Source organism: Penaeus vannamei, chromosome 17, assembly GCF_042767895.1.
Source record: "Penaeus vannamei isolate JL-2024 chromosome 17, ASM4276789v1, whole genome shotgun sequence".
NCBI classification, from domain to species: domain Eukaryota; kingdom Metazoa; phylum Arthropoda; class Malacostraca; order Decapoda; family Penaeidae; genus Penaeus; species Penaeus vannamei.
The window spans coordinates 29,586,311-29,598,278 of NC_091565.1; the positions used below are offsets into that span (position 1 = coordinate 29,586,311).

An 11,968-nucleotide genomic window follows, 5' to 3' on the forward strand; every position below is an offset into this window, starting at 1 on the left:
AGTGCCTGAGAGGGATTGGGAGGGGATACGCACACTTGTTAATACCACGGATGTCCCCATGCCTCCCGCAGGAAGGTTTAAGTACATGTTCAGACGGATCCTTAACAACTAGCAAAATCACATCAGAAGGCTAAAATCTGAATGATTTGGACAGATTATAGAAAAAATGAAAAGGTTTCTATTTGGCAAAATGGGTATTTGGGCTCACAGACATTGCATATTTAGGAAAACAACTAATGTACATAAAATTACTACATTTGTGCTGTAGCAAATACAACATAATACATTATCAAGTCAATGTACAACCTTTCAATAATGAACAAGCAGATTACAAATGACAAGCCATGAGTCTATGACAAACAGAAATCTTTTGATTTATTATTATTACAGGAAAAAGAAAACGAAAAAAAAAGAGAAAAGTGAAGAGAAATATATATATAATAGGTATTAAAGAACAAAAATGCAACAATAGCTCAAAACAAAGAGTATCTGGAGGGAAAAATCCTCTTCATATCATTGCTTTTACTTTATAAAGCGCTGAATACTAAAAAAACATATAATATAGGCCAAATATTTTTTTTGGGGGGATTATACTTTTTCTTTTTGTATCAAGAAAGATTATGATCAAGGAATGCACAGCCTTTAGAAAAGCTGCATGAAGTAACAGAAAACAAATCATACATTAACCATTATGGGGTAACAGATTTATTCACACATACATATTTGATTCTCAAGTGAAAGATGAATGAAAAACCTAAGAGAGAAATAAATAAAATAAATTGGGAATGCAGACTCACAAGAAGGAAAAGCAGACTAGGAGAAGAAACAAATAATAATGCAATATCAGATGTTAGTAAAAGCAAAAGAGACAGATGAATGGAAGATCAGAGAGACAGAGGAAATGAGACGTGCAGAAAACAGCAGATGATTCCACAAGGCTCTCTGAAGGTGTGGAGAGAAAATTGGACTGCAGTAACTGAATGACAAAGTAAATGAAAGAGACAAAGTAGACTGAATAATGAAGTACAATAATGGCAGCAGAAATAAATGAATGCATAAAAAATTAAATTCATAATATAAGAAAATAATAAGAAAGAATATGTGGAATTTCCTGAAATTTTTGGTATTTTCCTATAACTGTTACAAATATAGAAAGGAATAACAAAATGTTACTCTCATTATTATCATCTTAAAAAGAGAAATACATTTAAATGATGTACAACCTTCCTGTTATTTTCAGGATGGTGTTCAGCATATCAACATTATCCATATATAATAAACAAGAAAAAGTTAATTACAAAAATTATACACACTTTCTGAAAACAAAGAAAGAAGGAAAAGATAGAAGGAGAGAATGAGAGATAATATCAATATTGAAAAAGATCAGAAAATCTGTGCACATGATACTAAAAGCAATTTCAGTCATCTATGCATGTGCTAAGCAAAATCAAGTGACTTAATTCACAGCATGATGGTGCTTTTTAAGGTCTGACAATAATCTAAGCAAGATTTTTCAATCCTGTCATTAGTTCTCTGGTAATCATCTGGCCAGGGCTCTTTACTATTTGCATTCATTTTTCTTCATTTAATTCTAGACCATTTTCTATACTGTATTACTATACATACATCTCAGACAATTAATGTAATAAGCTAATGACGCAGAATTGTTTGATGTTAAAGCCATTATCTATAACAAATGTGTTCATGAATTAATGGTGAGTAAAACTACCAACCTTGGAAATTCTGTAGCAAAGCTTACCTATAAATTGAAGAGCTTGTGCTCTGGCTAAGTGCAATAAATGAGATCATGCAGAAACATTAGCTCTTCCTCTAACAGTCGTTAGTATGGTACCGAGTTTAATTCTTACTTACGTGTCTTTGATTCAAAGAAATAGTATAAATTTATCATTTTCTTCTCTTCTAAGTTAGAGACAGCAACTGTAACTGCAAGACTTCTTTCTCTAATAATCTGCCACTTTGGGCACTAAGTTACATTTTGTATAATCAGTAATCTAAAATCTGTGATAGTTATGGGCTTGTGCTCAGTCAAGGACTGAATCATTTATCACTTTTGGCCTCTAGCCTTTCTGTTAAGGTTGCTTAATTATGATGCATATTTTGGGCAAATTGTAAAATTAAGATTCTTCTTTCTGTCGTCAGAAATAGTGCAGCCTTATACTGTCCCTGTAGGTGTCCTTGGAGGTGCATATCATTTTCCCCTTTAACTTTTCCATTGCCTACAGATCTAATGTTCTAACAAATGCCTAGCCTTAATCAATAAATATATTCTTTTATCCATTAATATCCTAATTGTAATACATACGAAAGGTTCTCAGCAATTTATCTCCCACTACCTCTTAACAGATGAGATGCCCTTACTTTCCAGAAGTATATATATATATTTCTTGCACTTTATACTACCCATTTTTTCCTATTACCTTATTATTGGCAAATAAAAAATATGTAATCCTCCACACTACTTTTAAGACAGGGATGGAAAAACAAATAATAAAGGCATTAAACACACATGCCTTATAGGTGTTTTTGACATCTATGTTCTTTAATATCCAAAACAATGCACAGAAAGTTATTTAAAAATATGTTTATACCTAAGACTTCTAAAGCATTTCTTGAATTTATCTAGAAATGGTTTAATATTTTTTAAATTACTGAACTAAACAGTTCCTGCTTCAGAGAAAAGAAGCGAAAAGAGAGGTTGTTATAAACGTTTTCTTGTGGTTTCTATCTACAAATTATTTACACAATTATCTCTATTAATATCAATTGGGTAGCATACCTTTTTAAATGAGGGAGGTTATCTGGGACAGGTGGTAGTATCTGGCTCTTAAACTTTTAACAAGAAGTAGTTGTTAAGAAATTCTGTTTAAACATATATCTACATATCTATATCTATATATATTCTTATAGAACCTGAACAGCATAAGTACCATCATGTACACAAACCAAAGGCACATGGGAGTATTACCAACAAAGCAATATTACCATCTATCCTATAGCATTAACATAATCTAAAAAAGGGAAGAAAATATGCATAAATAAATACATTCTTCCAATACAAGAACATAAAACTCACCATCGCCATTCTTCACATCACAATCAGCGGTGACAGAGTTCCCTAGGACAAGCATTCCCACAGGGGGTGCTTTGAGGCTAGGCTGACTGCGGATATTGTGTCCTGAGGCTCCACACTTGACAACTGTGTATACTCCTGCACCCCCACTGACCCCCTCACTGCCCTCTATGCCCAGGGATGTCTCTCGACGTGGGCTAAGATCCCGGCGGCGGCTTATGGTGTCAGTAATCACCTGTTGATTAATAACTAATTTGAGCTTTTTAAGATTACTGGTTAACTCTTTGTTCACGGTTAGCATCAAGTGTAATGCCAAGGCAAAACAGGGCCTAAATCGAAGGTGGCACAACATAATGACATACTCTGTGCCAATGGCTCATCAGATGGAGCTCACCTTTCTCCACTAGTAGTGACATCTTTTGTTTTGTCTCATTATTGGATGCAAACACTTAAAATATTTTAAAAATTCAGTTTATGAAACTGAACTACTAGCTATTTGGTGCCAAATATTGTTCCTGAATTATTGAATGAGCCAGGTGTAAACAGGGGAAACTGCCAATACCGGCTAACAACCCTGCATTGCTGGTCATGAGCCTATTTTTAATACTGTGGATAATGGGTTAAATATAATGATCTGTTCAGACAATACTGTTAGTGGAGATTCCTTTTGCTTCACAACAGTTCAATACTGAAGAAAATTAAATAAAAACATTGTCTCTTGATTCTGATATGAAAAAAAAATCTACCTTGACATCAAGCCTATTCAACTTTTACAGCATTTAGTCTTGCAGTTGCTTATTGAACCCCCAAAAAGATAAATCTACCTGATCCAGAATTGTCTTTGGGTGATCCAGTGGAACAAGGAGAGTCTTCCCGAGGTGTTGGTTATATTGCAGACACCAAGCCTCTGAGTAACCATTGGTGCAGTACTGCCTGATGCTCTCTGGGCTTAGGCGGAGCCACACCCCATCACTGTTGTGGACCTGTGAATTCATTTTGGGTACAATATCAAAGAAGATGAATATATTAATGAAAGTGATGCCACTGCATTTCTATCTAGTTATTTACAGTCATAAAAAATAATAATATACATGGAAAACAATTACAATATCCAAAGCAATGCTATTTTTTTTCATAAAGCTTACATTTCTTCTCACCTATAAAATATAAAATAAAAGTACATCTGCTGATACAAGCATAATACAAACCTCATCCACAAAGGCTATTGTTCCATTGACGTGAACAACCCCAATCTGTTCACTTTGCAAAGATGGGTGAGTGCGTATTCTCAGGCCAGCACTGTTCTGCAGCACAAACTTTCTTAGTCGGGAAGGCTGCTGTGATGACCTCCTGATGGTGCTCTGGACTGGTGGAGTAACACCTTGTGGTGGCTCCTTGACTTCCATCTTGAAAGTCTAAGAGATGAAAAACATGTAGTTACGGTCAAATAACATGATCAAAAATAGTCAAAACAGTCAAGCATTACAAAACAAAAACAAAAACAAAAAACAGTAAAGTCAAACATCCCAAGTATGGTCAAAGACCAAGAATATCTTCAGTAAATAACATTTTTGTAAACTATCATGAGAGGATAGTGGTAAAGAGAAAAGAATAGGGGCAAGATGAGAAGAGATCCATGAAAATGAGCTTAAAGTCAAATAAGAGAAAGAAAGACACATAGGAGAAACTTGGTAGGACACTGGAACAAACCTCTTCTAACTGATATCCATCAATAGTCACATGAAGAGAATACCATCCTGTAGCTCCTGGTGTCCAGTTGCAGGAGTATGTGCCATCATTATTACTTCGCACTAACATGTTTTCTGTTGGTCTCCGCATAGCAGGGGACATATAACGGAGCTCTTCAAAGGAATAGTTTTCATAGGCCTGCAGAAGAAAGGTAAATTGTTTTTACAGCTCAAACACTAAACATTAAGATGGTCCTTGGTGAAAGGTTATAAGACTTATTTGATAATGCAAAAGCCATTCTTGTCAAATCTAACTAAGGCTCTTGAACAGCATGCAGGCTGTACCTTTATCATTGTAATTGCACAATAACACATCTTGTCCTTGATGGATACTTGATATGGCACATCCAGTGAGGGCTGAGGGTGTCCACCAAAGGTCATATTATCAGGGACATGCTGACTTATTCTTCGGAGCTTCCCCTGGCCACCTTCCTCCCCTGTGCTCACAGGAACTGCCACAACTTCAACCTGAAATAGATGAATTACAATGTAACTTTTCCACAATATTGTTTTTTAAGGTTTCACTAATGCTTTTTTCACTACTTCGATCATACTTTTTATAAGACATGTAAGTCCAACGAGAATCAAAGATTTTCCATGTCCATATAACATGTTATGACCAATAACAATTCTGAATGAATCAGAACCTGAATTCCATCTTATAGTCTTGCCCAAACAAAGCTCTGGATTTAATGAAAATAATCAAAATCACAAATATCACTCCTGTCTGACATAACCTCCAAACTGACCTTGAGTGAAGGAACATGGACCACCTCACTATATTGGTCCCTGGTGAGGATGGTGACAATAGCTGGCCAGCCTGCACGCATGTCATCGCGGCTGTAGAGAACCTCACACGCCCGAACGTCAACATAAGAGTCAGGTTGCAGCCACCTCGCCAAGCGCCCTCCACTCGTCCCTCCTGCGCAGGACACAAAATCCCGCAGAAACAGCCTCTCATTTGAGTGACAACTGTGGAGAAATTTGGGAGGTGCTAGAATATTTTGGAGCAATTTTTTTTTTTCTTCTGAAATTTGTTTAACATAGAACTAATATAAATTGGAACATCTAAGGATGTTTGTACCATCTCAATTACAAAAATTCATGTTATGATTTTTAAAAGAATTATTGTCAATAAAATGATGGCATGAAAAAAAAATATTTAAAGGTTATCTTTATTTTCTGTCCTTTAATGTACTTCTAGTGCTTTGAGAAAATACATCAAACATGATTTACATGATAATATTCACTTCCACATACAATGGCGAATTCCCCTATATCCCTCTCCCTCCCTCCCTCCCTCTTTCACCTTCCCTTCCTCCCTCCCTCTCTCCTTCCCTTCCTCCCTCCCTCGTTCCCTCTCTCTCCTTCCTTCCTTCCTCCCTCCCTTCCTCCCTCCATCTCTCTCTTTCTCTTCCTCCCTCCTTCTCTTCCTGTCTCTCCTTCCCTTCCTCCCTCCCTCTCTCTCCTTCCCTTCCTCCCTCTCTCTCTCCCTGACTCTCCTTCCCTTCCTCCCTCCCTCTCTCTTCTTCCCTTTCTCCCCTCCTCCCTCTCCACTTCTTTCATACTAATCCAAGGTAAAGCAAATTAAATGTAGGATATAGTGTTTAACTTTCCTTTACAGCCTTGTACAATATGAATAACTGTCATTGACATAGTATTTACTTAAAAGGAGTAGTATGAGGAGACAAATTGGGCTAACTTTTAAACATTCATCATTAAGATTTCAGCTTCAGCTTCTCAACTGCCCAATATCTTAAGCAAGAATATAAAATATCAAACTGTTCACAACTAGGCTCTTTTAAACACTAATATGCAAAGTCTTATATTTAAACACCATAATTATCTTTAAGAGAAAAAAAAAAAAAAAAAAAAAAAAAAACTGGCACCTCAGCTTCCTCTGAGGTGCCAATACTACATGTCATCAACTGTCAATTCTTGTCTTCAATGAAAATGAAAATATATCCATGTAATAAATCTGTATGATATATATGTTACAGTTATTTCGAATATCTAATTTCTAAGAATCAATGAAAATACCATTTACATCTGATCAGTTATTTTGCTTTTGTTACACAACTTTCTTTGATGTTTTCCCTGATAATGTTTACCAAATTTGTTCAACAACAAGAGTAGTTAGACTAAATGCAAGCCAAAAGATACCTACCCTAGTGCAGTGAGGCAATAATGTACAAATAATAAGACAATAAAGTACTAATATGTCTATTAGTCTGTTAACAGTTCAGTTTAACATGATCTGTAAATGCCATATATCTTTAAATTAAATAGAGAAGATATTCAATCACATGATAAAACACAAATATTCTTGTCATCAGTGTTCAGTTATTCATAATCCTTATTAATTCACTTGTAAATAGTTCAGATACTTAACTAAACAAAAAAGGCAGATAATAAAATATAAGTTTGTAACATGATTCCATCAGTCACCTAATCAACTACATAGCATTATTAAGAATACTAGATAGCATCATTCATGAAGAAACCAAAAATGAATGCAATACAGAAATTGAAGATTTCCCTTCTTTCAAGAACATCCTACAGTTCTGAGAATGTTCAACATTTTGGGTATCAGGCACAGACAAGTTTCAAGTAACTAGTTTCAAGATCAAAAAGTAAAAGGGGAAAAACAAGCAACTCTTTTAAATCCTCCATCATACCAATACATATACAACCTTTTCTATTTTTTTATTTAATAATTCAAAAGACTATTCTCATAATGAGAAGTCTTTAGAATTACAGTTAGATCACCATGAACAAAGGTTCTATGACTAACTTATGACATCATTTCCTGACTTAAGGCCAGAGAGGACTAACAGAGAGGACATCCTCAGGACATCAGACATATGAGAAGGTCACACATTTATATCACTTTTTAAACATTTGGTGATAACTGTGAAGTGAAGTGAAATATTAACAAGGTGCACTGTGACTATCTATAAAACTGTAACAGGTTATCAGAATTACTGCAACTGTTGATATTAATCTACAAATCATGAAATACAAAGTGAAAGTGTTCTTTCTCATAGGCTGGTTGTTGGCCCAGATCCATGGCCACGAGACCTCTGAAAGAGAGCCAGTCAGATATGTCAAAAGTCAAAGTGAAAACAAGTCTCTAGGGCAGCATAATTCTACAATACTGCTGCCAGAACCTCTCCAAAACATCAATACATCTATGTCAATGTCAAGTGACATCCAGATAGTCCCTGGTATTGAAAGAATGCCTCACCATGATTATTCCAACCATCATGACACTCATTTGTCAACTCCTAGTAGTATTGAGGATACAGTAAATATTATGAATTTTCTACCCTCTCGAAGGATAAACAACAGAGGCCCAATAGAGGATGAATCCATAAACACTAATGCCACAATTGTTGACCTGTCTAGAGCCTTTGACCAGCCCAGTGACTCTAAGCACAAATTCAACTCACATGAAATTTATTTAAATTCATCTGATTCTTCAAGAGATTTTGACCAACCTAGTGATTCAGAAAACTCAACTAAATCATATGACATAAATGAACCTTCAAGGACCTATGACAATGCCAGTCATTCAGGTTATACACCATCAGCACATAATATGCATGTAGATTTATCTGAGTCTACCAAACCCTCAGACCAACCCAAAGACTCAGGCCATACACCCAGTTCACTTGAGGAAAATGATAAAAGTTCCGTAAAACCCTCCGATAAAGCCAGTTACCCAAGTCATACACCTTACCCACATGATAAGCGTGCAGTCTTATCAGAGACTTTAAGCCCTACTGACCAATCCAACCACTCAGATCACAAAACCAACTCACCTGAGATACACAATGCAAGCTCCTTTATCTCAGAAGAAAAGCCTTTCACAACAAAGAGGATAGAGACCTCCAAAGTACATGAAGAAGAATCTAATACGAGTGGAGAGCTTGGTGAAAACCCTATCATTCCTTCAGTAACATCTAATGGTTCTAACCTACAAAACAATAAAGGGGTCATTGAATCATACCAAGAAGACCCAGAAGAAGACAGAAGGCCTCTTGAGATGACTACTCCAGACTACAAAGAATCCATTTTTACTGACCCTGAAGGTAAGTTCATTCTAACATCAGTTCATCATTACAAATATTGTAATAATGATAATGATCATCATTATGCTCTTAATACTATAATACTTAATACTATGATTAGAATATGGATTGATATAACAAAATTAATTTGGCATCAAACAGATATCCATGAAAACCATGAGTTACCAGAAAATGCAACTTCTAGATCCTTGGGAAAAAGAAATCTCTGTCTAGTCTGCTTTTGTGACACAGACAACAAAAAAGTTTACTGCAAGCATGAGCATGTTTATGGTGTAAGTATGGACCATTTTTCAAGTACTAAAATATCTCGCAGTCAAGTTCTAAAAATAGAAACTGATTAAATATAAAAATACTAATTTCTTATGAACTCTCAGAATGAGAGAGGGAGAAAAAAACATGCTGATCTATACTCATATCAACATATATTTTTCCTGCATCTATATATACACATGTGATATTAGGCATCTTCATACAAAGATGGCCAGGACTTATTTCACACAATCCTTTAGGGCGGATCACACCACCTGACTCTCAAGAAAGAGCTCATCCCTGTAAATGCCACTTTCCTACACCTTGAAGGATTTGACACAGTAACAATACCTCAGGACACATTTGCCAGTCAACACCTTGAACTGCATAAAATAGTGTTTGAGGACATCAAAAAGATCAACCTCAGCAAGGGGTCACTTGCCTTCAGTCCAAAAGCAAGGTGAGTGACAGAGAAGTTAAAAAGAATCATAAGAGAACAATAAAAGAGAGAAAGAAACAGATACCAATCAAAAGCACTGAATATAATCTAATAAATCTGAGCTAATATCAGTTAAGGGGACCGTCCCGGAAAATGGCCACCTTTCCCTACTCTATACATCATAAAAAAATATCGGTTAGAGATAACTGATTGATTCTTTTTGCATGCTATAGAGTAAAGAATTGCACTCCGTTATATATATAAATTTTAACTTTGCTTCCCCATTGGGGGGGGGGCACCCCCCAAAAAGTTGAAAAAAATCGCTATTTTTTTTGGTATGTCTTCGGTACATCCCAACTATCAGAGCTCTTTACAGAATATTCCCCCAAAAATGCTAGTGTTAGATCAACTCTAGCCTATAGCCATGTAAAAGGCCGAATTTTGAATTTCCTTTTTTTTTTGGCGGGGGACAGCTTGACATAGAGAACTATTTTTGAATGCGTTTTTCAGCATTAAAATATTATTATTTTTTGATTAAGGCAAAAATTCAAAAATCGGCCTTTTACATGGCTATGGGACGCCGAGGCTCTAGTGAAAGCAACAAACTGCATTTGGATCGCATGAAAATTACGTGAGTTGGGAAGTACCGAAGAGTCATAAAAAAATAGCCGAGCTACGGCGTTTTGTATTTGGCACCTTGCCAAAGTTCGTTATCTCTGTTATTTTTCTCTGAATCTAATGATATTATATATCAAAAAAACGCTTATTTAGTGTACTTTGCAAAGCAATGATTACCAAGTCAATAGGAATTTTCATGTTCAATAGGGACGCTATTCTGTAAAGATATGTCACTTTTTTTTTTTTTTTTTTTTTCGTTGTTCATTAAAGTTGATATTTTCGTGTGAAAAGCTTAATAAATGCATTTTACCATAGAGACAACTAATCTAAACCAGATAAAAACCTTTTTTTAAAAAAAATATTTTTTTTTATTTTCCATTTTTTTTTATTTTATTTTTTTATTTTTGAAGAAATGGGGAACTGTGGATGGCAATATTAGTACAAAATCATTCTAATTATAAAGTCCTGGCATGAATACAACATGGTGGTTCAATTTTGAGAATTTCAAAAGCATATGAATTTAGTACATTGAATTCGAGAACTTACGAAAGTCGTTGAATATTCCCCATGCCTCACACAGGGGGGGGGGAGGGGGAGATGGTCACTGGGTGTTTATAATTTTCGAGGAGGATCATATGTACGTGAACGCACGCACATAAAGTTAAAAAGATTAATCATCATCATTTAGTAGGCCTACATTGACTTTCATATCTAAATAATAAAATTTATTAGTTATCCCTCTCATACCCATTTTCTTTGATAATTGTCAATATTAGCAGATTGCAAGGGAGAACAAGTGTAAAGTTTATGATTAGCCATTTGCACCCATTATCTTTACTAAGAAGTGCATAAAATCATGCAGACGCCTATGTGTTGTGGGATATTTGCCAATTTATGGTGCCTAAGACTTACGGTAACGTCTAAACATATTCATTTTTATCGGGAACGCACGAAACGGATGCGATAGCTTTTTGAACGCCAGACGAAGACTACGCATACAACCGAGCTCAAAATTCCATATAGTTTTTATTTCAGAGCAGGTATTACTGAGTACTATCATCTTCAACATGAAATAATCTGTATCTCGCTTATACATCCGAAGTTTAAAAATCCGACATTTAGGTAACATTCGTATTGAATTGGTCTTTACAACGGTAACTGCCAATTTCAAATCAATTCAAATTGCCCCCTGCTGTGATGTACCGACCGTTGAGCGAAATGTAACGGAAATATTTCAATCCTTCCTTATAAGGCTATTTTTAAACATTAGTGCTTCGTATGTGATATACGTATATATTACCACGTAAACTAAAACATATTACCAGGGAGTCTCGATCAAAGCATATTTCGTGTGTAAAAGGACACAAAACATACATTTTTTTTTAGATATATTTCACAAAATATTTCGTCATAAATCACGGTGATATAATTTTTTTCTGATATTGGTATAAAAGTGTTCCTTGAACATTCACGAACTCATATCTATGCGCAATGTCATAATTAAATGCCTTATGCACGATTGCCGCAAGCAAAAGTCCACATAGGTGTACCTGGGCGCTCAATAGCGACGTACCTCTCCGGGTGCTGAGGGACTCGCACGCCGGCTGCAAGACAACGAGCCATAGCAGGCGGTTAATACTCGTTTGGTAGTTTCCTCAATCCATGTACCTATACTATACGCTTAACTAATTTAACCCCCTCCCCCCCTTCTCCGGGACGGTCCCCTTAA

At 35.7% G+C, this 11,968-nt stretch overlaps 2 protein-coding genes across 2 annotated transcripts in view; one reads left to right on the forward strand and one right to left on the reverse strand.

The window, feature by feature from the left end:
- Nucleotides 1-11,968, reverse strand: part of hiw (MYC binding protein highwire) — a 169,007-nt gene that overhangs the window by 55,234 nt on the left and 101,805 nt on the right. Inside the window, exons 30-36 of the mRNA XM_070132513.1 lie at nt 5,589-5,811; nt 5,125-5,307; nt 4,802-4,978; nt 4,300-4,506; nt 3,916-4,074; nt 3,095-3,326; nt 1-5 (exon numbers count right to left, since the gene is read on the reverse strand). The exon at nt 1-5 is cut by the window's left edge and continues 142 nt beyond it. Of these exons, the coding sequence (XP_069988614.1) occupies nt 1-5; nt 3,095-3,326; nt 3,916-4,074; nt 4,300-4,506; nt 4,802-4,978; nt 5,125-5,307; nt 5,589-5,811 (1,186 nt within the window). The remainder of the gene's footprint in view (nt 6-3,094; nt 3,327-3,915; nt 4,075-4,299; nt 4,507-4,801; nt 4,979-5,124; nt 5,308-5,588; nt 5,812-11,968) is intronic.
- On the forward strand, nt 7,409-9,642 carry LOC113828271 (uncharacterized; the record flags this gene model as incomplete). Its single annotated transcript, XM_070132173.1, is given in 3 exon segments — nt 7,409-8,933; nt 9,075-9,205; nt 9,443-9,642. Coding segments are annotated over 3 exon segments (1,412 nt in total), but the record flags the coding sequence as incomplete, so codon positions are not given.